The 23,018-nt window shown below is 40.5% G+C and overlaps 3 protein-coding genes across 5 annotated transcripts in view; 2 read left to right on the forward strand and 1 right to left on the reverse strand.

Annotated features, from left to right (window-relative positions):
- The window catches only part of LOC146467466 (uncharacterized), a 38,645-nt gene extending 36,643 nt beyond the window's left edge, over window positions 1–2,002 (forward strand). For all 3 annotated transcript variants that reach the window (XM_085125810.1, XM_085125812.1, XM_085125811.1), the window contains exons 17-19: window positions 98–142; window positions 599–705; window positions 1,716–2,002. In XM_085125810.1, the coding sequence (XP_084981936.1) occupies window positions 98–142; window positions 599–705; window positions 1,716–1,770 (207 nt within the window). In that variant the 3' untranslated portion in view covers window positions 1,771–2,002. The remainder of the gene's footprint in view (window positions 1–97; window positions 143–598; window positions 706–1,715) is intronic.
- A 4,259-nt stretch (window positions 2,003–6,261) lies between these two features.
- On the forward strand, window positions 6,262–14,275 carry LOC146467469 (uncharacterized). Its single transcript, XM_085125824.1, has 7 exons — window positions 6,262–6,386; window positions 6,821–6,899; window positions 7,026–7,085; window positions 7,992–8,461; window positions 9,858–9,955; window positions 12,785–12,947; window positions 13,261–14,275. Exons 3-7 carry the CDS (start codon window positions 7,028–7,030, stop codon window positions 13,534–13,536), a joined length of 1,065 nt encoding a protein of 354 aa, XP_084981950.1. The 5' UTR covers window positions 6,262–6,386; window positions 6,821–6,899; window positions 7,026–7,027; the 3' UTR covers window positions 13,537–14,275.
- Window positions 14,276–18,033: 3,758 nt separating this feature from the next.
- Window positions 18,034–21,171, reverse strand: LOC146467470 (uncharacterized). The gene has a single exon (XM_085125842.1). It carries the CDS (start codon window positions 21,169–21,171, stop codon window positions 18,034–18,036), a length of 3,138 nt encoding a protein of 1,045 aa, XP_084981968.1.
- Between the last annotated feature and the right edge of the window lie 1,847 nt (window positions 21,172–23,018).

Genomic DNA, 23,018 nt, shown 5'->3' on the forward strand with positions numbered 1-23,018 from the left:
TAGTTTTCCCTATTCCTTTTCTGGAAGGAAAAAGTACACGACCACCACAACCTCGGTTAATTAGTATTTATCAAGCCTTGTTTTATTTTTTTTACAGGGGAATTATCCAACCGTGGTCACTTCATCTTCAGTTGTCATGCAGGTAAAATTTAGCTTTCGTGAACTGCATGTTTACTTTTGTCATATTCAGTTTAAAACAAAGAACGTTTTTGTTTGCTTTGTTCGTTCTAGCTTATTCAAACATGTTAGAGTTACCAAAACTGCCTTAATCTTGCCATTCGTACACTGTTGCGTTGCTGCCTGACAAGGTATCCTGATTTGTACAATCCACTCAACGTTGTGTGTGCATTGTGGGTTAATTACTTTTTATTGAGAAGCATAAGAACTGAAGCCTGGTTCCATTTTCCCGCCGACATGCCATCACGATTCGTGGGTATGTTGGTGTTGCATTAGTTCCGGAATGGCGTCTGATGCCTGCCTAACCTGCCCCTTGATTGCAGGCAGGTATGCCGCAGGCTTGATTTGTCAGCTGTTTGTTTGTTTTTGTAGCTTGGAGTTATTTATTTTTCCATGAAAACTGAGGTATGTTTTCTTTTAGGGGGGATTTCAGTCACCTTCACTTGACCCGCGCCTGCTTCACGACATGTTTTTGGCTGGTCAGCGCACTCAGGGACAGTTTGGCCACATGGGGCCAGTTAGAAATACGTAAGTACTGTCGTCGTATTATGTTGGTGTTCAAGGAAAATATGTACCTATTCAGGGACAATCCCATATTTAATAACCCCCACCTTTCCTTGTCAAATAAAAGAAGAATATTAGGTCCTGGATGGCCGACGTATTTTCAGGTGTTTTTGCTCTGGGTCGTCAATTTCTAGGGAGTGGATATTAATGGCGAGAATGGCTCTTTTTTGTGACATTCGATGACGTCAGTTAATAATTATTTTACTAATTGTGGAAATTCTCCGGCTACGTCTAACCTTAGTTTTGAAATTTGGTAAGATGGAAATAGTAATTGACAAAGACTCGTCGAGACACTGCTTTCCTCATGCACTAACCAGATACATTTACAATGATGATAATTTAATTAAACTGAATACGGTATCCTCTAAACGACGCCCTTACTTTTAGTTAAACTGGCTTGGAAATCAGCTTTGATAAAGTTTTACCACATCAGTGGATAACATTGGCAGTTTCTTGATTCCGTTGCCTTGAAAACTTATCAGAATTGATTTTAACGCCTTTTCTTCGATGACGTCCACCAAAACGCATACCTTTTTTTGCGACAAATCCAAATGGGTGGCTGAACCGGTTTAGTTTTTGCCAAACATGAATGCAATTTCAATCGCCAATCCTAAATTTCATCTGATGATGGAAACAAAGGGACAAATTAACACTGAAGCAAACTTTTTTTTTGTAAATAGAGTAGATTGGCTTGTGAAGTTCCAAGAAGAACACTGATCTGTTAAGTGGCTTTGACCCAATCGCAAACCACCTCACCCCAGTCTTGTATCGTACAGTACACCCATTCGAGCTTAACGATGTTTGTCTGTACCAAATGAAAATTAAACTGCCGTATTCTAATGATCGGTAGAAGTATTGTTATTTTGGTAAGTAGGTTTGACACATGAGTGGAGCGGCACCTGGACCGGGTCTACTTGTCCAGCTCAATGTTTCCCGTCGGGAAAGTTAATTTCTTTCTTTCTTTAACTAACCAGGATGCCAACCCGGGAGGACCCATGGCAAGCCGTAACCAGACGAAAAACTAGATGAGGAACCATGCCATTATACTGGCGTGCGAATGTCAAGCTTTCATTTTAAACTGTCGTTATGTTTACACTAGACAGTCTGCGTGGTAGTCAGTCCTTGGGGTAGAGCTGCCATCAAGTGACGCGGTCACTTGGTGGCAGGACCTCAGTTCTGTCTCTCACCTACTTTAACTCCTTTACTGATTATCAATATCTATTTTAAGCTAGCCCCTTTACTACAGTTACTGCATTTTACAGAGAAGGGTCAATACAACTTTGCAAATGACTAGACTCGCTAGGAAAAACAGTACTTTAGCTGAACATTGTTGAGTGCGGCATCTTTATTGGTTTAATGAATCCCTACGCCCTGAAATACTAAGTATTTAATACTAATACTTTTACGTTTGAAGTAAAAGCATTCTGTACTAGAAATATATTGAGGCACAAAGTGTACAACAAATGTATCAATATAGGGAAACTTTGTTTGTATTCAAGTACACCAGTGAAATTAGATTGTACAAAGTTGGTAGTAAGAAACGAGGTGTACAAATCCAATCTGTTACGAAACAGTTACTGTATTTTTAATAAGTATAGTTATGTTGTAGTTACAAGTATAGTTATATGAATATGTGTGTTGCGGCGGCATTCTTCATAAATGAACTCTTTTGTTTTGGATCATTTTCTTGTGTGTCACGCTTGCATGTCGTTTTCATTATTATTCTGTTAGTTTTTTTTCATAACTTTGTCTATTGTTCCTTAGTTCATTAGTATAAATTCGCGTCTTTGCTTTTTATTCATTCTCGTTTGTGCTTTGGAGGATACAGTTTTAGGTTTTGCGTTTTTTCCTACATCGCTTCGTTTGTCCGTTTTAAAGGCCATATAACGTTTGTAAGTATTATTTTTTTGGCTCGTCATTTCTGCTTAGTTTGTTATTTCTATATTCTTGTGTTTTGGTTCGTCCTTTTGCTGTAGTAACTTGTATTTTCCTTGTTTATTTCTCTAGCAACCGTATCGAATATTGCTTTCGCATCGTTTATCGTAACGTTTACCGCATCGGATATTTGACATTAAAGAAGTTAAGAAACGCGTTGGAGCAATGGTTTTTGGCCCCTTCAATGTGATAGTGCAGTTATGCGCTGATATACAGTAGTTTTAGATTTACAGTGATAGTTTAACATATTTACATCCATATTCATATACTTAATTTACGTTTTGCGAATAGTCACAAATATTAATTAGGTAGGAGATCCGAACACAGGGTCAACCTCAAGATCTTTTATTGTTTTTGATCCGTCCGCCATTTTGGTGCGGTTTTAGTACTCTATGGGTACAACAGATTTTGCAGTCGCTATTTTTCTCCTGTAAATTATTTATTGAAAATTTTATAATAACGTGAATGTACGTTGTTGAAATGTTACAAGAGTTAATAATTTTTGTGTAAAAAAAAAAATCTTTAACTCGTTAACGCTCGATGTGCACAGCTTGTACTTCTAGATTACCGTAACTCGTTCAAGAATTTTTAGGAGGAAAATTGTTTTCAGGTGCCCATTTTGTAAATTATACATTTTTGCACCGTTCGTAAACTGAGTGTGTACCGTTTGTAAATTTTTGTACGGCTTATTACTTCTTATCGAAAACCAGAAAGGTCACTTGAGCCAGGTAGATGTTTGCAATTGCGGTAGCTGTATTTGGTCTTTGAAATAATATATATGATTAAAGTTTCTATAGAAAAAAAGAAGTATTCTTGGCAATTCTTTCTCTCCAGTCATCATACGTGAGGATGGACCGGACATACAAACGTCATAGATACGCAGAACCTCTCTGACAGATAATTCTTCCGAATAAGTTGAAAAGTTGGGCTGAGACCCGGGGGGAGGGTGTAGTCCCTATAATGGACTATACGGGGAGGTTCCGCCCGAAAGGGGTACCTTTCTGACCTGGTGAACGCTTGGAATAATAGGACAGCAGAGGTGCTCAATGTTTAGGTGAATAGGATCCATTAACCCGTTTTAACTTTCAAAGCTCATCTTTAAGAAATGCCGAAATCCACGTTTGAGAAAACTGCTGCTCTTTAGTTTTTATTTTAATGTCCACGCCTTAGGTTTCCATCCAGAGACTTACAAGTTCGAACTTCGCAAATAAACATCAAAATAGCCCCTAAGAAAGTTAACCGCTGAATAGCTTTGATTTGGGTGACCACTAAGACTTGATTTTCCAATTTGACTTTATAGAGATGTAATCGGTGACGCGATCGCTATCGTGTCACACTCAGTCCTGCGTTGACAATTCTTGTGTTTGATTCCTCCGCCAGAAAAATCCTGAATCTTCATGGGTTATCGCGCGGAGCATTGTTATTACGAAACGCGAAACGAGGCACGTTCAGAAAAATTGGTGGGCCAAGGAATACATCACGCACGACAAATTATGCGAACGTGCTTGCAATTTTGTCATCAGTTTTTGAATTTGTTCAAGAAGGAAACCGTTTTGTCAACAAACTTCTTTATTTTGTGCCCTAGAGCTCACAGAGCTTTGTTTGGCTAAACCATGTTTCATATCGTTGATACATCTGAGTAAAAGAATTTGAGCTTATATTGATAAGTTTATATTAGATTGTTAATGTCAGTGTATGCTAAATATAGGAGATTTAGGAATTGTCAATTGTACAGACATTTTTATCCATCGTCGACAAATGCTTCCTCAAGAACCACCCATTAAACAAGATCTTCAGCAGACACACACTAAAACTCAGCTTCTCATGCATGCCGGACATGAAAACCATTATCGCATCACATAAAAAACAGATACATTCTAATGTATAGCAACAACCCCAAACCAAAATCATGACCCGTGCTGCAACTGCAGGAAGAAAGCAGAATGCCCACTTGATGGTAAATGCCTCCAAGCGAACGACGGTAGCAACAACAGAATCGCAACGTGGGACTGGCATCAAACTTTAAAGAAGACCAAAGAACGATACCGAAACCACAACAGATTCTTCCGAAACGCCAACAGACGCAATGCAACGGAACTACCTCAACAATAGATGAACCCTGAAGGACGCAAACAAAACATTTCTAATTAAATGGAAAGTACTCAAAAAGTGCAAACCCGATAATAACACTAACAAAAATGTAACCTATGTCTTCACGAAAAGTTTATTTCCGTAGAAAAGATCTTAGTAGCCTGAACAAACGCAATGAATTATCAAGTTCAAGCCCCCACAGAAATAGATACGTACTCAGAACCTCTCGAATAACGTAAAGTAACCGTTTGTATCATGGCACGTGAATTGTATCACGCCACGAGCATTAGTATTTTATCGCCCAGCAAACGCTTGTTTTAAATCACCAGTTCGAATGATTTCACAAATCCATGCCCTCATATAAATAGATATGTACCAAAAACCTCTTGTATAACGTAACGTAACCGTTTGTATCATGGCACATGAATTCTATCACGGCACGTGGGATTGTATTTTATCGCCTAGAAGCTGCTTGCCTCAAATTGCCAGTTTTTGATTACTTTATAAAGCCAGCTTTTGAATCTTTATGGCCATTGAATTTCGTTGAGGTTGCGTGATGAGTGTGGTCAGCTACTGACCATATACGAAACAGAGCTGTAGCAATAAAACAATGAATCACTTCTAAAGCCTGAACTATTTTTTCCTGAGTGTATATCTCTATATCTATCAATTTTGGGGAGTTAGCGATGCTGGAAGTTATCACTGCTAAAAGATTGTAGGCTTACGCACCACGCAGTCATATACGGCCCGAGTATAAGCTGAAAACAGCCTCCGTGTTTGGCAAGCAATTTTTGTCACTGGTTAAAACTGAAAGAGTTTTACAGTGTATCCCTTGCTAATGTGAGAGAAATTTTGTTCTCACAAAAAATGAAATTAGATTGTCTTGAACTTTGCAATTCATGCCTCCGCATTGAAGGGCATCACACCAGATTAAAAGTGCTGGCCCATTTCTTTTTCAAAACCTTGTCCTTTGCATAAATTTGTAACCGCAGCGTTTTATATATTTTAATTTAAAACTACAGTGACTATAACCCTGATCACGGAGCTAATACAACTCCGAAATTGGAGTTAAATTTGGGAGTTAAAATGACTCTCTAAAAGGAGTAATATTTAACGTAAAACTTTTACTCCACTTCTGGAGTTAAAATAGCTCCTTTTGTAGAGTGAAACTGACTCCCCTACTGAAGCTATTACAACCCCAAAACTGGAGTTAAAATAACCCCACCCCCCACCCCCCCCCCCCCCAAAAAAAGAGTTATTTTTAACCTAAAACTTTTACTCCACTTCTGGAGTTAAAAGTAACTCTCTTTTGGAGTTAAAATAACTCCTTTTGTAGAGCTAAACTGACTTCCCCACTGGAGTTATTATAAATACAACCACAAAACTGGAGTTAAAAAAGGAGATAAAATAACCCCCGAAAAGGGTTATTTTTAACCTAAAATTTTAACTCCATTTTTGGAGTTAAAATAACTCTTTAAAAATTACTGTGCATTGAGGCAGATAAGCCATTAGTGTTGACGCTAAAGCAGGACGAGCTAGGCCGCGCTTTAAGGGAAGCTGTTCAGAAGAAATGCCCAAACTTACCTTCTTCCTTCAGTCTACTGCATCAGGCGCGAAAGGTAATTACAGCCATTTTCAATTTTACGTGCGTAGCAACTATCTTTCGACGTGCGATGTATTAAACGGAAGTGTGACTGGTTATTTACGGCTGAACTCCAACTTGGGTGGCGAAGATGTGTTTATTTACCACCAGATTAACGTTGAAAATATCAAGAAGTTAATCCGTAATCGATCATTCAACAACTTTGATGGTAATCGCTCTCCAAACAAAGCGGCTAAATTCTAAGGGAAGCACTGACGAGGACGAGAGCCGAGCGCGGATTTAGAAATTAATTAACTAACACGGTGTTCAACGTTAAAATTTAGTGAATTTTTGCCCAAAATCATGATATCTCCCATGATACTGCTCCTTTAATTGCTGTGCTGCTCTGACTCATGCTTTTAATTACACTTAAGAAAATGACTTTATTATCTTAATTCTTTCTTTTAACAGATTTCTTTCGAACGCACTCTTAAAGAACAAGGATTGACCCAAGATTGTAACATTCATGTTCATTTTGGATTGTGTGGAGGTAATCGACGTCCTTATTTAGTTTACTGTGTAGCTTTTTGGGATTGTGGTGTACAGGTCATTGATTGTGCTTCTAATTTATGTCTGTCATAAGTCTATCACTGCTTTTTCGACTTTCGTCTTTTAGCTATGGAGAAAGAGAAGGATTCTCTGGCTAGGGGAGGCAGCAGGCAAAAGAAAAATCAAGGTATATTTGCCGTTTTGTCCTGTCACCTGCAAGTACTTTTTTGGCCTCAAAGACAAAAGATGGTATCTTGTGTAATTGCCCCCAGGAAAATGAATCGGCCATTGATATAATGTTTTGACTATTTCAACTGAAATTTAAAATCTTTCTTAACTAATACTAAAACTCCGCGGGCATGTTCAGTGCCGGCCTTGAGCGATTAAAAAAAGGCTGCCGTCCCATTGAGAACTACAAAAATATTCAACTTCTTTGATGCTATACGTTTCCTACAAAAAGGCAATGTAAGCTTTTTGATTCTGTAACCATGTGAATATTGCCTTTCTTTTACATCTATGTTAAGAGCGGGGTGCCGAAACAGCGAGGAAACAATTTTAAGCTTTGTATTGTGACAATCTGTTCACACTAACTTCATTTGTATAAAGAAAATGCTCGAGACCTGATTGTTCAGAAAAAAGTGACATAATTGGATTTGGATACATGCAAGCTACCGCCTGTAAAGATAAAATGTTTAACGCAAAGAATTTGAATAGCATTGTGCAAAAAAAATAGTCTTCATTGGGAGATGGTGGCAACTGGTCTCGTAAAGGAACTTCAGCGTTGCTCAAGCTCCTGCAAGAGCAAATTATTGCACAATTTCAATTTCCCTAATATATTTTAATTGAAGTAAGCTTGTTATCACAAGCATATAGGCTTTCATTGGCAAATGCACACTCGCAGCTACTAATAGAAATAAGAACTGATGAGTTAAAAGATGTGGAGTGATCCGAAAGTAATTCGGTGGACCCTGAAATAAGCACGAGTTCGTCTTAGTGGCCTTATACGAGATAAATACAGAGTAATTAATGAATCAGATGCAACGAGAATAAATTTTTGTTGGAAAATGTTAATGTGTCTGTACATATTTTCAAGACGATCTAGCCTGGGCTGTCGTTTGCCAACAAGGAGCTGGAAGCAACCGAAAAGCAGTTGCGCATTCTAGAATTTCTTCATCGACACATCCAGAAGACCATCCTGGAAGTGACACTGGTGAGAAAAGGGATGGTGACGATGGTGATGATGGTGATGTTTTGCCGTTGGTTAAAGAATCTCTTCACAATAGAACATTTAAATCAAAACGGAACATGTTAGACAAGGTCGTCACAGGTTATCAATGGGGTCATCATTTAGACCAAGAACTGCAAGGAATCATTCTGAGACAGTGGATTGAACGTGGCTTTGGATGGATCTACAATCCAAATTTTCAAGACAGTCTCTTCTTTCATGTGAAACAGTTTTTTCCACCGGTCATCAGCCTTGAATCCATCGCGCTGTACTCAGTGGTCTCGTTCACAGTTGGAAAGAGTGAAAAAGGTCCCAGAGCAATGAACATTAAAACTGTGGTATGTCATTTACATTTTCTTGTATTTATTTTAAAATTGGCGTAGGTACACTAAAAGGTCAAATGCAAACCAATGCACTTTAACCAGCCAATAACCACTATTCAAAAGTGGGCCGAATGACTGGACAGAAAGCTGATCCGTAGTTCTGCACAACGCAAATACCAATCGGAATCTAACCTTAATTTTCGGTCAGTACTTTAACGTGAATATGACATTTCAATGTGCCAGTGGGTTACATTTGAATAGCTATTGAGAGTAATCTTTAATGAGGATGCCAACATCACAAAAGTGGTTTACAGAAGGGTCCTCTAGAAAACTACCAAGAACAAATAAAAACCTAATCATTGAAACAAGAAATGAAAAAATATATACACAAAAGTTAAAAGGTGAACTAAAAGGATCATAAAATGGTTTTTGACAGTACACGTTTAAAAGCAGTCAGTGACTCTGCCTCCCTCATCGCGGGATCTAATCTGTTCCAGATTTCTGAACTAAAATTAATTAACGACCAGTGACCCCATTTTCTTTTGGCAGTGGATTTGCGGATATTATTTGTAGACCTGGTATAATAACCGTGAAAATCGCCATTAAATAAGATTGGAACCGTGTACCAAAAGTCTTTTTTCAACACTATTGTTAAATATTCTGCCAGTCTGGGCCCAGTTGCTCGAAGCATGGTTAGCGCTAACCCGGGTTAAATACCATGACAACCTATAGGTTTTAATACCTCTTAACCAATGGTTAGCGCTAACCATACTTCGAGCAACTTAGCCCTGAACTAGCAAAGTCTCTTCTTTGCCATAGAGTTTTTCGTCATCCATAAATAACAAATAAACATTTTCTCTCTTCCTTGCGAAGGAAAGTTGATGGCTTCATAACTCTAAATTGCCAAAAAGGGAAGTTTACAGGAAGTTTTTATACCACATGAAGAGGCACATTTCCCGACTAAGAAAAAGGGATTAAGTTATAAGTCATTGAAAAATTAGATTTTAAAGTGAAAAGAAAGATTTTTTATTGTAATTATGTACGTAGTTGTTGATTTTTAATTGTTGCTGTTGAATGGTCTTTCTAGCCTGATAGAGCATTCAAATAGAATGGAATAACTAGCTTTGCAACTGCTTTTCGAATCACAAAATTGCAAGGTTGTAGTTACCTAGTTAGGTAATGAAAAAATTATGCCATGCGTTATTAAGCTGTCGTGTCACTAGTTAAGTTTCTAGTTTGTCTTGTGCTTTCTCCTTCTTCACCATCTTCTTCTTCTTCTTCTTCTTCTTCTTCTTCTTCTTCTTCTTCTTCTTCTTCTACTAATTATTATTGTTCTTATTGTTGCTGTTGTTGTTGTTGTTGTCATTGTTAATATCATTATCATTCTGATATGCACGTTTTTATCTCTTAGAAGAACGAAAACATCAGTGAACAGCTGAAAGAGAGTCGAAAGGGACTGCTCCAAAAAACAACCAAAACAACTTTAGCCGCTCCTGAACCTCCTTACAGGTACATTTTTACAGACGCACTTGCATTTTTACTCGTGGTCGACGACGAAAATTCCCATCACGCGACTTATACGGCCAAGGTTAGGCTAAATCATAGGCCAGCTCGTACTCTCCCATCTAGAATAGACATGTTCTCCTTGAAAGTGCTGCAGTAAAGGGCTAGTATATACTGATTAAAGCTATATTTCAGACACTAACATAACTGTTCTTGTAGAATGATCAGGCCTGCAAAGACATTTTTCGAATCAATTGTCTAATCGAACGGTTTAGCGTAGGATCAACCTCAGTTTACTGTGGCAATAAATATCTGAAATCGTTTTACCGTTTGACCTTAAACAAGTGTCTATTTCTTTCTATTCTATTCTTATACATAGTAGCTGTAAAGTAGATTCCCGTTAAAGCTGAAGCTCTTCGATGTAGATTTTCACAGTCCATACGATGGATGAAGACAAGCAAACTTGACAAACACAATCATGCAGCTCAACGCTCAACTAACCTCACGAAAAGCCGACAAACAGCGCCTGTACGTCCATCCAAATTACTACTTTGTTTGTACGATAATGTAATTACAGTCAATTTTCGACAAAACAAAAATACTTGGGCATAGAATAGCATAAAGTGCAAATTGTCGCGTAAATCGTAGCTTGTGAACATGTTCCATCCGGGAGAATAGACCGAAAAGGAAAATTGACGAGCGGAGCAAGCCGAGTGCGATCTTAGGCAGATTTTCTCTTCGCCTTATACCCCACAGTAAGAACCTGTTCACAGGATTTAAAATCGTTGGAAAATGAAAAAGCACTTAAAAGCCCCTTATTGTGTTCCTTTCAAATTTGTTCTGAGCGACTTTGCCCTGCTAGGGTTGCCAAAATGTTAATCTAAGTTTTCCGAAGATCTACTTATATGCGTCTATCGCGTGTGATCAGGAGAACGGCATCTTTATTTGGTGGTGTTTCACCATGAGCTGTGTCCGAGATGGCTAGTCAGTCCTAGGGGGGTACAGAAGCACCTGTCACAGGCCAGGGCAGACATGAGGTGTTCCTGCAGTCGAGGTGCTTCCTGCCTGCTCTTTCCTTACGCTGAGCTGCCGCTCACTTGGGGATGAGACAGCGCCAGGGGGTGCGATGCAGGACTGCTTGTTCCATTTGGAGGCCGGAATGTATCCCCCGTCTTTCGGGAGACTTTGGAGAGTCTTTTAAGCACTTAATCTGGCTACCATGCGGTCGCTTTTTTGCCACTTTGCCACTGAAAAGCTGTTTGGGAATAGGGTCGTCCGGCATCCACGCTAGATGACCAGCCCAACTGACCTGATGCATGTGCCATCAGTAAAGTGTGAACTAAGGGCGTGTCGGTTCTAGAGAATACCCTGGAATCAGGTATCGTATGTTGCCGGCGCATTTTCAAGGTCGCTCGGAAAAAAAGTCTCTCAACATGGTCTCCTTGACTTTCGTGAGGAATTGAAGTCTGCTAAGAATAAAAGCTTTTCAACTGTCCTGTATTTGATGTTGACACCCTGATCACTGTGTCTGAAGGCATCAAACAGCATGACAAAGAGCATCATGCTGAAAAGTGTGGGAGCCAGGACGTAATCCCGTTTGAGACTGAGAAGGCATCTGAACACCCATCTTCATCGCGTCGACGTGCTGCTACACCATCATAGAACTGTCTGGCCATGGTAACGAACGTATCAGATTAGCCAAAATTAGCCATAATCTTCCAAAGGCCCTCTTAGCTCACAGTACTTATCGAAGGCATTGGTGACGTTGAAGAACTCCTATTTTCTCCTGGCATTTCTCCTGGAGTTCGCGGACTGCTGACTGCACTGACTGTTCCCCTACCTTTGCTCAAGCCACACCAACGCTATGGAAGAGGATCCTGTTAAAAAAGGACGTTCAGACGGCAAGGACCTTTTCTGTGATGGATAACAAGGAAATGCCTCTACAATTGTCACATATTTGGATATTTCCTTTCCTCTGGCATAGATGAGTGATCGATGCGGCCTCGACTTCTTGGGAGATCCGACCTTTATCCCAGCAGCACTGAAAGAGATCGATGAACTTGATGATAAATGACGTGCCATCTGCTTTATAGACGTCTCCTGGTATGGCGTCAGTTCCAGCAGCCTTATCGCTTATGCTCTCTCAGCGTCACTATTTACAGGAGGAATGGGTGATGTCCTCCTGTTGAAGATGGTGAATGGCTTTATCTTTTACGTTGGATGGTCTGTCCAGCATAAATTTGAAGTGTTCATGCCATCTGTTCAGGATCTATACCTTTCAGTGAAGAAGGTGGTACCATCTGCAATTAGGTGTTGGAAAAATCCAACAGAATTGGGGCAGTAAAGCTCGTTAAAGGCGTTAAAGCAACTTTATTAGTCATGCCTCTATGCATATCCCTGTATCTTCTCTGCATTTTTGCCAGCGACCTTGCATAAACTGAGCTTGCTCTGGACATTAATTTTTGTGGATATGTTTGTGAACGCTGCCAGTTTCGTGGTAGAGGAAGAGTCATTCTGATAAACTCTGCACTAACCTGATTTTTTGTTACACTGGAGCATTTTTTCTCACAACCAAAGGAGCCACAAAACACTCACAAGATTTGACTTGTTGATCTTGTACTTCCTCTGGTGGTCGATGGTGAAATTCTCATCACACGATTTAGAAGAACATTTCAACTGTTTTCTTTTTTTGGGGGGGGAGGGGGGGCGGAGGACGCTAAATCATAGGACCTCACACAATCGTTGTAGCAGTTTTTACTGACTACCTAATGAACAGCTGCCGACGAAATTATTCACTATACTTGTTTTTTTTTATTGTTTTGTTCTACACTTCAGGCCAATAACATCAGGAGCTCCTCATCATAAACTTGGAGAGCTTGAATCATTGTCTGGTGTTCAAATTAAAGGGACTGGCAGCCACCTTATGGAGACAAAAGATCCATTCGACGTAAATAAAGATCAATTTGGTCTTATTCTGGAGGATCGTTCCTTCTGTGAGGTGAGGAAGTCATCTTTCAAAAATCGTTAAGCTCCAGGCGTAATTACCGTCTCCTGTTACTCTACATGTGAAATGACATTTGAAGAATCTTTATTGAGTAACAAAAGCACGTGCGTCAAACACGTATGGAGGACATGAAACTTTGGTCTAGCTATTTATTATCAAAGCTTTCAACGATAGCTGCTCTAAAACACAATACGTGCAATTCTTAACCCTAAATTCTGTTATACCGGACTGTCTAATTCTTTTATTTTATGCCCCTGTTACAGAACTTATGATCCCTGTTTTTTTTTTCTTATTTTCTCCTTCACAGCCATCCGACAGGAAGGAATTCCAGTGTCGTTGTGGTTGGGAAGATAAAATTGGTAGAGGAGTACAACGGGGCTTTGTTGGTACCCTTAAAGCGGAAGAGGGTTATGGTTTCATCACGAGAGTTTTTCCAAGAGAAAGGAATCCGACAGGAATCTACTTTCACAAGTCGGAGTTGAAGGACAAGTCGATCATGCAAATAAACATCGGCGATAGAGTACGCTTTTTGGTTGGTCAGAACGATAAAGGATGTATCGCACAAGATATTTTCCTACTTTAGTTCCGCAGGTAACTCACGCACAAACTTTTGTTAACAGTCGTAGAAAAAGGGGCATGTTGTTTGCTCACTAATGATTGATTGACATCTGAAGATGAGTATGGCCAATCCAGCCTCTTTTATACCGGAATTTCCTGTTTAAACTCGGTCAACATAATCAAGGCTTAGTGTGTTCTTTGATTCGTTTAATCATTAAAGCTTTTCGTAGTAGATTCTTCTCCTTCGGTATTTACATAAAGTTTTCTTTACCCTTTACCTGAGAATGGTCTGTCCAGGCCACTTTTATACCGGAATTTCCTGTTTAAACTCAACTAAGAAAACGAAGGCTTGCTGTGTCCTTGAATCCTTTAATCAGTGAAGCTTTCTTAAATAGATTTTTCCCCTTTAGTATTGGCATAAACTTTTCTTAACCTTTGCAATTGGTTTAAAACAAGCTTTTAAGAAAATTTCCAACGGGTGAGATACATGAAAACCTTAGCCAACTTTTAATCGTGGATAAGTGTCAACCGGTTTTCAAATAACCGGGTTCTGAAGGACAGGTTTTTACGCTTAAGACTTTTTGCATGTCTTGCTCTTGCTGTACAAGGTCTAGCGGGTACATAGAAATCGATGTAAGAACTTCTTTTAGTGATCACCTGAAAAAAGGCTCATCCCGCAAAAATAAGAGTATCACCAGATACGAAACTAGAAAGTTAACCAAATTACGTCTAAGTCCGATAGTCTCCACGTTGTAGAACGTAGGTGCTAATCTCTTTGAGGAAGAAACTGGTTATTCGTTTGATCACAGGTACCCCAAGCTCTATGCGAGATATAGATCGTGACCTTTGCGTGAGTGTTGTAATTTGAGCGTCACGGCAACCATTGCGTAACAGCGAAATTATAAGGATTTGTATGAGAAAAAAATGATTCCTACATCATTTTAGAAAATGCCAACGAGTTTTCACCTGAACTCCCTTGTCTGTTGGTCTCCTATGTTGTTTTTGGAGCGAGTTACGCGATTCCAGTGAGTTTTACCTTCATTGCTTCTCCCTCCCATTCTCTCTTCCCCCCGCGTCTCTCCCTGAGGTCGATTTTTGCCTTCACCCTATAGCCCACTTGGGCCAGTCTGAAAATTAAATCTTGAGAAACAACAGGTGAAGGTAGTTCATGAGTTAAATGACATATCGAGCGGACTTGATTTAATGTTTTTCAAATGCATGAATTTCAAACATTTCACTCCCATTATTTTCTCTTTTCTAAACAGGATGCAAAGGACGCATGCATCTCGAAATGTGCTCCTAAACAGAAAAGATGACGAATCTTCTGATGACTCTGATTCGTGACAGTCAAGTTTGGTGTAATAATGCTTTTTCATGTACAATAGACAGTTTGGGAAACACTTTTTGGGTGGGGCTGCCATCAAAAAGTGACGGGTTGCACAGCAAAAAATGAACAACCGTATACATTTTAAATGGCAAGTATTTTTTTAAATCACTGCCCCGTACGATAACTATGAAAGGGTTTAAAACGTATCACACTAACCCCAAGACAACCATCTTCACAAGCGTTCTTATTAATTGTCAGGTATGATCTTCGAATTGTGATTGATCCATGAAAGTGTTCATATTAATTTAAAATGACGTGTTCATATGTTAGCTTTCCAAGTTAAAGTATTTTTTAAGAAGACGATATTATTTCAATAAGCCAGTCTCTGTCCGCCATTTGAGTGAGCAGTTTTGGTGGACATGGGCGCTAAAAAATGGTACGGCAGATTTTCCCATTGTCATTTTCCTCATCTTGTAAATTATTTATCATCTAAAGTTTTGTAATTACTTCAAAATTTTTGTGATGTTAGAAGACTGAAAAGTTATTGGCAAAAATTATTTTTGGAACATGCACGAAAAACGTGACATGGCAGAAAAATGTCATATAAGTATTGTTGTCAATGTTTCATTGATGTTCCACTTGTGACAAAGATAAAGATAAAGAGTACACAGAACAGCTTGTAAAATTAGGTTACTGTAAGCATTGAAGAAATTTTTCACTACAACGACTCAAATCGTTCAGATGCCCATTTTGAAAATGCATTTGGTGATAAAGATGTAACTATGGATACGCATTATTTGAAATGTAGCTTACTTGCTAACAAAAGACAACCGCATGTAGTCGCCTGCAAATGTCAGTTGCCAAAGCAACAGGAACTTGAATCAGACAAACTGTATTTGTCCCTCTCCCCGCTGAGGATTTGTATTAGGATTTACATAGAGGCGCAGGCGTGCCCGATTCAAGTAATCCTCATACTTCTTTGAGATTAGATTCTTAAGACAATCTTAAGAATCACTTCTTTGAAACAAGCTTAGTCACGAGACGTTATTTTTTGGAGCAATCCACGTTTTATTTGAAGTGATTACAATTAAGATTAATTTAGTTCATTAGAGTAACTGCATTGTCAAGATGTTGGAAAATTCGTTTTGTTTCGACAATGTCAATAAAAGTAGTGCGAATGAGCTATTTATTATAGAATAGGTAGAAAGAATTTTTTTGCTCAAACTTGAGCAATGTGGCTAAGTTATTAGGCAAAGGGTATTTAGAAAATGTGTCCGCCATGATAATGCTCGCGTTGCCATACGCGTGTGCGATAACCGTTCGTTTTCCTAGCTTTTTTACCTCGATATTCTTTAGGTATCACTTGTGTGCTAGTACACTCCTTCATTCAGAGCACCGTTATTTTAGAAACGCTGTATTAATAGCATCAGTTTGGTATGAGATTAGTTTTCGCTGATGTACTTAATGCATAATTAAACATAACCCGATTTACGATTTTGTACCGATTTAATTATAGTAGTTTAGGTTCAAGAATTTTGACAAGGTCAGTGATGAAATTAAAAACACCTTGTTTTCCATTTTGTCTATCAAATGCTCAGTTAGGCAACCAAATGAAAATTGTAGATATTTTTTGCATTTTTGTAGTTGTTTGCATTTTCAGTAGCTGTATTTGGTACTGACTGAATAATATAATAAAAGTCTCTTGAAAAAAAGAAGTTTTCTTGACAATTCTTTCTCCAATCATCATACGTGCTGAGTAGACCGGATAGAAACGTCATAATGGCGCAGAGCCTCTCTGACAGATAATTCTTCCGGATGAGTTGAAAAGTTGGGCTGAGACCCGGGGGGAGGGGGGGATAGTTCCTATAATGGACTATACGGGGAGGCTACGCCCGAAAGGAGAACCTTTTTCATGCTGAAGGTGTATAGAAGGGTAAAGATTTCACGAGCTGAAGCATAGAAAAGGATAGAAAAAATGGGATTTAGGTACTTAAAGGGGTCTTTCAAAGTATCTCTATTAGTCCCAACCGAAAAGAGTTGCAGTGTTTCTACAGAAGGGAGCCTTTTCTGTCAAACGTCGTATAACAATTTTTCAAGAGCTCGTGTTAGATTTGCATTAAGATGATAGCAACAACATTACTTTGAAACATTTACCCTCGATAATGCTCCCCCTTAAATTTATTTAATTTCAGATTTATTCTATTCCCCCCTACGGAACGTACTTGCAAAAAGCGTACAATGTACAGATGGTTTCAAAGCGATGCATGTTTATTGAAGTTGATTGAAGATGATTCCTTTGCAAACCGTCAAGTTCACAAATCATAGCCATATACATAAATGTCGTAACTTTTGAAAATACTGATTACAGTCAGGGTCCTCTAAATTTGGTATGATAAACTTTCTACTCTCCAGTTATGCCGGGCATTTTTTCTTTATAGGGAGACTTGATGTCTCCAACACTGAGATAAATGTACAAACAAATAACTGTCTTTATTGAGCAGAGGAAGTTTCCTCGCACTTATATATACACTGTTTGAGTCAGTTCCGTTATATATTAACTCCGTGTTTCTTTTGACCGGTGGTGGTTTCCAAACGAGGAATTTGGTTGCGGGGAAAGAAATAGAGATTGCAATTTTAAGTGGTGGATCCAGACCTTCAGGTAATTGGGGAGGGGGAGGGGGGGGTGGTCCTCGAACGCTCAAGAGCCTTCTCTCGACGCCTCCGCCCCACGGGCCATAGTTTTTGTGTACAAAAGGGTGGGAGAGGACGCAACTCCCCCCAGAGCCCCTACCCTAGATTCGCTACTTATTTTTAAATAAACAAGGAACCGTGTTCCCGCGGCTCCCAAATCCAAATCTCTTACCTCGGGTAACATTTTGATGACTTTTTAATGACTACAAGCATTTTTACACCAGCTGTAAAAAACTTACAATCCGTAGTACATTTCTCCAAAAACCATGCCATGTGCTCTCATCCGGGTACCAAAACAAAAAAACAACGTCATGTCCGATTACACGAAATGTCATTAAGATGTAAACAATCAAAATAAAGTCTGACGATTTTATGGCGGTAACATCCTCCCCCCGTGTTCGGCCGAGTTAAATGGGCGAACACTCTTCTAGGAGGGCTAGTTTCACAACAGGACGCTTCATCAAACCAAACTTGGTCTTCACTTCAGCTGATCTCACGGCATTGTCATGGCCAGGGAAAACTCTCACAATTCTGCCAAGAGCCTCTCGGGGTTCCATAGTCTACCACAAGCACCAAATCACCAATCTTAACATTCGCCATAGGTCGAAACCACTTCTTGCGAACAGCTAAACCAGGCAGATACTCTCGCAACCAACGATTCCAGACGTGGGCGGTGATAACTTGTGCCTGACGCCAACGCTTCTGAGACGATATCTCTTTTTCAGCAAAAATACCAGGTGGCAGATTAGGAGATGCTCCACTAATAATAAAATGATTTGGAGTCAGCGCTTCAAGATCCTCCACATCAGAGCTGACTTCAGTCAAAGGACGACTGTTGACTAGCCACTCAACTTCAGTAATGGCGGTCACTAATACTTCATCCGTGAGGACTTGATTCCGCAGGACAGCATCAAGGGCTTTCTTACAAGACCTCACCAAACGCTCCCATATTCCCCCCATATGGGGTGCGGCGGGTGGATTAAAGACCCACTGAATTCCTTCTTGGCTCAGCGTATTTGCAATTCGATCTTGATTCCACTCACAAAGGCATTCTTTTAACTCGCGGTTGGCTCCCACGAAGTTTGTTCCATTGTCAGAGTAGATGACAGTTGGTTTACCTCGTCTTGCTATAAACCGTCGAAGACACATGATGAAAGAGTCAGTAGACAAAGAGTGCGCAACTTCCAAATGCACACCTCTTGTCACAAGACAAGTAAAGAGGCAACCATATCTCTTTTCTTCCTTCCTGAGATGCTTCACTTTTAGTGGACCAAAGAAATCTACTCCAACTTTCGAGAATGCCGGTGCAACTTGTAGACGATCAGAGGGAAGGCCAGCCATCAATGGTGCTTCTGGTTTTGCTCTTCGCCTTCTGCAATAAGAGCACTGATACAGAATCTTTCGTACTGTTGCACGGCAGCGCAGAATCCAGTACTGTTGTCTTAATTCGTTTCGGACATGTCCAACGCCTTCATGTTTAAGCTTCTCATGGCAGTTTATGATGATAAGACGGCTCAGCTCATGCTCAGGTGACAACACCAAAGGGTGGCGGCCAGAATATGGTATATTGGCTCTCTCAATCCGACCACCAACACGAACCATTCCTTCTTCGTCCAAGTAGGGTGAAAGAGAAACCAATTTGCTCTTGCTTGAAATGGGTAGAATTTTCTTACGAGTGGCAACTTCTTGGGGAAAGGACTCTGCTTGAGCCTTGCGGATCCAGAATTTCCGAGCTTGCTCCAACTCTTCAACTGACAACAGACCAATTCGACGTTCAGCCACTGCGCGTCTGCAGTTGCAAATAAACCGAAAACTGAAGGCAGTTACTCCGAGGAGTCGCGTCAAGGATGAGTACTTATCCAAAGAAATGAATTTACGCCTTGAATCTTTCACTGCACCAGTCCAATTTACTGCCATTTCTGGGGTTTGCAGGTCATTCATAGGTTGGTTGGAGGCTTCAAGTTTTGAATTCCCCTTTGGCCACTTCTCTTCAGGGAGATGTAGGAAGGCAGGACCATTTAGCCACCTGCTCTCTGACCCGATCGATCTAACTGGAAGTCCCCTGCTTCCATCATCTGCAGGGTTTAATGGACCAGGACAGTGGTTCCATTGACTGGGTTCCGTCATGTCCAGAATCTCACCAATTCGATTAGCGATAAATGCGGGGTGGCGCTTTGACTCTCCACGAATCCACTGAAAAACAGTGCTACTGTCAGTCCAAAGGTATTTAGAATCAATGTTGTAATCATGCTCCTTGATTACTACAGCAGATAACCTCGCACTCAATACTGCGGCCTGCAGTTCAAGCTTAGGAATGCTCAACGGCTTCTTGGGTGCTACTCGCGTCTTAGCTGTAACAAAGGCACACCTCACAGCTCCACTGGCATAGCTGAATCTAAAGTAAGCTACTGAGCAGAATGCCAGTTCACTGGCATCTCCAAATACATGCAGCTCAATAACAGATGGATTGTCCACAACATGACGATAAAAACGGGGAACAAAGAATTCTGAAAGCCCCTCCAGTTCCTTCTGCCATTTGGACCACTCTATGAGGAATTCTGGTGGTGGTGCATCATCCCAGCCAATACCAAACTGCCACACTTGTTGAAGAAGGATTTTTGCTCGCACCAGGAATGGAGCTAGGAACCCAATTGGATCGAACAATGATGCTATCAGACTCAGAATTTTGCGTCGCGTGTCTGCCAAGTCCCTTTTAACCACCTTGTAGACAAAACAGTCAGAATTAGTGTCCCAAATGACACCAAGAGCACGTTCCACAGGCATGACAATTTCTTCTTCAACCACCTTTACAGAGGGAGCTCTCTCTGATACTGGTATACGCTCGATCACTTCCTTCTCATTTGAGATCCATTTGGTCAAGTTAAATCCTGCAAGCTTCAGCATTGCAACCAGTTGCTGTTGCAGCTCCAGAGCTTTGCTGCTCGATTCCACGGACTTGAAGAAGTCATCCATGTAGAAGTTTCGCTTTACTGCAAGGGCAGCAGTTGGAAACTGCAGTTTATTATCTTCTGCACTTCTAAGAAGCGCATAGTTAGAACAAGTTGGTGCACACTTGGCTCCAAAGATGTGACGCTGGTATTGATAGACTTCTGCTTCAGATCCAGGTGATTGACGCCACAGAAAACGAAGGGCAACTTGATCCTCTGGCGGGACAGCAACTTGATTAAACATCGCTTCGATGTCTCCAGAAATTGCAATCCGATCCTCTCGAAATCGCATGAAAATTCCCACAAGATTGTTCATTAAGTCTGGACCACTCAGAAGATGACTGTTTAGTGATGAGCCTTGAAACTTAGCTGCAGCATCACATACTCGTCTAACCTTTCCAGGTTTGCTAGGATTTAGAACAGGGTGATGAGGCAGGTACCATTTGTGCTTCACGGGTGCATTTACTTCTTCCTTAGTCAGCTTCTTGATGTACCCTTTCTCTAAGTCTGAGCTGATGGTTTTCTCATAGGCAGCTGCTAACTCAGGATCTCGTTGGAGTCTCCTTTCCAGAACATTAAGACGATGGACTGCCACAATGCGGTTGTCAGGGAGTTTGATGTTCTGATCTTTCCAAATCAACGGAGCCTCATATCGACCATCCACCTTTCGGGTTTTCTCATTCAGAAACTTCATGACATTTGCATCCTCAACTGAATGTTGGGTATCATAGTCATAGCGGCAACCAAAGTTCTCAGTCCGCCACCACGATTTCACTGTTTCATGGAGCTCTTCATCCGCAGTCACCACATGAACCTTACAAACTGACTAACTGTCTTGAATATAACCGGGTAGGCGGCCAGTAATAGCCCACCCAAGTTCAGTACGAATTCCAATTGGTGACCCTTTCGGTCCACTTCGGGTTTCCAGTGGCACAATAAGCTCTGGGACATCACTGCCTAGAAGTAGAGTGACCTGTGTTCCAGCAACTTCAGTCAACTCTAAGTCCAACAGGTGTGGCCATTTCTCCTGTATTTCCTTGAGTTCCACCTTTCTTTCAGGTACATTCAGGCGATCAACTACCAGGGCTCCATCCACATCAAATCGATTACCAAGGTCGTTCAATGGACTGACTTGTAAACTTACACGCCTTGTCAACAGTTCTGATGTTTTCTGGATTCCATTTAACAACACGCTTTCTAACGGACCATCCAAACCAAGGTTACGGGCAACATCTGCTGACAGCAAACTGCATGTGCTTCCAGTGTCTAACATTGCATACGTGTTGAAGTATCCCTTTGGACCATAAAGTGTTACAGGTACCACTTGTAACAAAACTGAGTCTCTGTTTCTATGAGATGCGCTAGAATGTTCATTGGATGAGGTTGCTGCTACGGAATCACTGCTTTCCAAGGGAGTGGCGCTCATTATAGAGTGCAATAATGCATTGTGAGGTCGCGTACATCCATTGACACCACACTGCTTCCTATTGGGACAGTTGTTGAGCCAATGCCCAAATTGAAGGCAACGAAAACACAACTTATGTTTCTGAACTTCACTGAGACGTTCCTCAACACTCATAGCTTTGAATTTGGAACAATCAGACAAGTTATGTTGCTGTCCGTCTCCCAAAAGGCACAATTTTGTAGGCTTCTGATGAGATGAATAATTACCAGAGAAAGTGCTCTGCCTTTCAGTTCCTCCACTGGGAATACCTGACCGAAATTTGTTCTTAAAGGCTGAAATGGGAACTTAGGGCTTGATATCCTTGTATAGCAATCATCATAGATCTCTGCCTGCCCTTTCAACCAGTTCCACAAGTCAACCAGGGTCGGTAGCTGCTGGTTTGCAGCCTTGATGTAGTCTTTCCATTTGACTCTGAGTTCTGAGGACAGCTTATCCACCGCAAGAGAAAGGTTAGCTTCAGCTGCTAGATCATTCTCGTATCCAAACCTCTTGAAAGTCCACACAGTGGTTGACACCACATCTGATAGATTCCTCACTTCATGGGGTTTTTCATTCTGTAGTCGTGCAGTTTTTCTCAATTTGTCCAGCGTGACTTTTACAACAAGAGACGGTTTTCCAAACCTGCTTTCCAATTCCTTCAGTGCCTCGTAGTAAGAATCTCCACTGTAACCATACCCTTCAATTGCAGACTTAGCTTTACCGACCACAGAGTTCTGAAGATGTTGCATCTTTCCATTAAGGGAGAGATTAGCATCATGAACAATTGATTTAAACATTGATGACCAGTCAGACCAATGCAAGGGATCTCCATCAAACTTGCTAAGCTGTAGCTTGGGAAGACAATCACGTGTAGAATAGCCATAAATCACTTGTTTTTGGTCAGCTATAACTGGTGTAATGTCAGGCTGAGAACATGAATTAGGCAAATCTCCTAAGACCTTGTACCTTGGACCTTGTAAGACCTTGACTTACTCAAAGGACCAACGAATGGGATACTAAACTTTGGTTGTTGAAACGATGGGGATGATGTAACGGTACACGAGGTGTTATTAGTTGACAACACAGTTTCACAACTT

The sequence above is a fragment of the Pavona decussata genome, unplaced genomic scaffold, assembly GCF_977016875.1.
Source record: "Pavona decussata unplaced genomic scaffold, jaPavDecu1.1 SCAFFOLD_135, whole genome shotgun sequence".
Classification (NCBI taxonomy): Eukaryota; Metazoa; Cnidaria; class Anthozoa; order Scleractinia; family Agariciidae; genus Pavona; species Pavona decussata.

Excerpts from the sequence above, each read along its gene's own strand:
- LOC146467469 (XM_085125824.1), top strand. The coding sequence starts at position 7,028 with ATGGAGAAAGAGAAGGATTCTCTGGCTAGGGGAGGCAGCAGGCAAAAG. Across the intron at positions 7,086-7,991 it reads CAGGCAAAAGAAAAATCAAG|ACGATCTAGCCTGGGCTGTC; the intron begins GTATATTTGCCG and ends CATATTTTCAAG. Across the intron at positions 8,462-9,857 it reads CAATGAACATTAAAACTGTG|AAGAACGAAAACATCAGTGA; the intron begins GTATGTCATTTA and ends TTTATCTCTTAG.
- LOC146467470 (XM_085125842.1), bottom strand. The coding sequence starts at position 21,171 with ATGAAGTTTCTGAATGAGAAAACCCGAAAGGTGGATGGTCGATATGAG.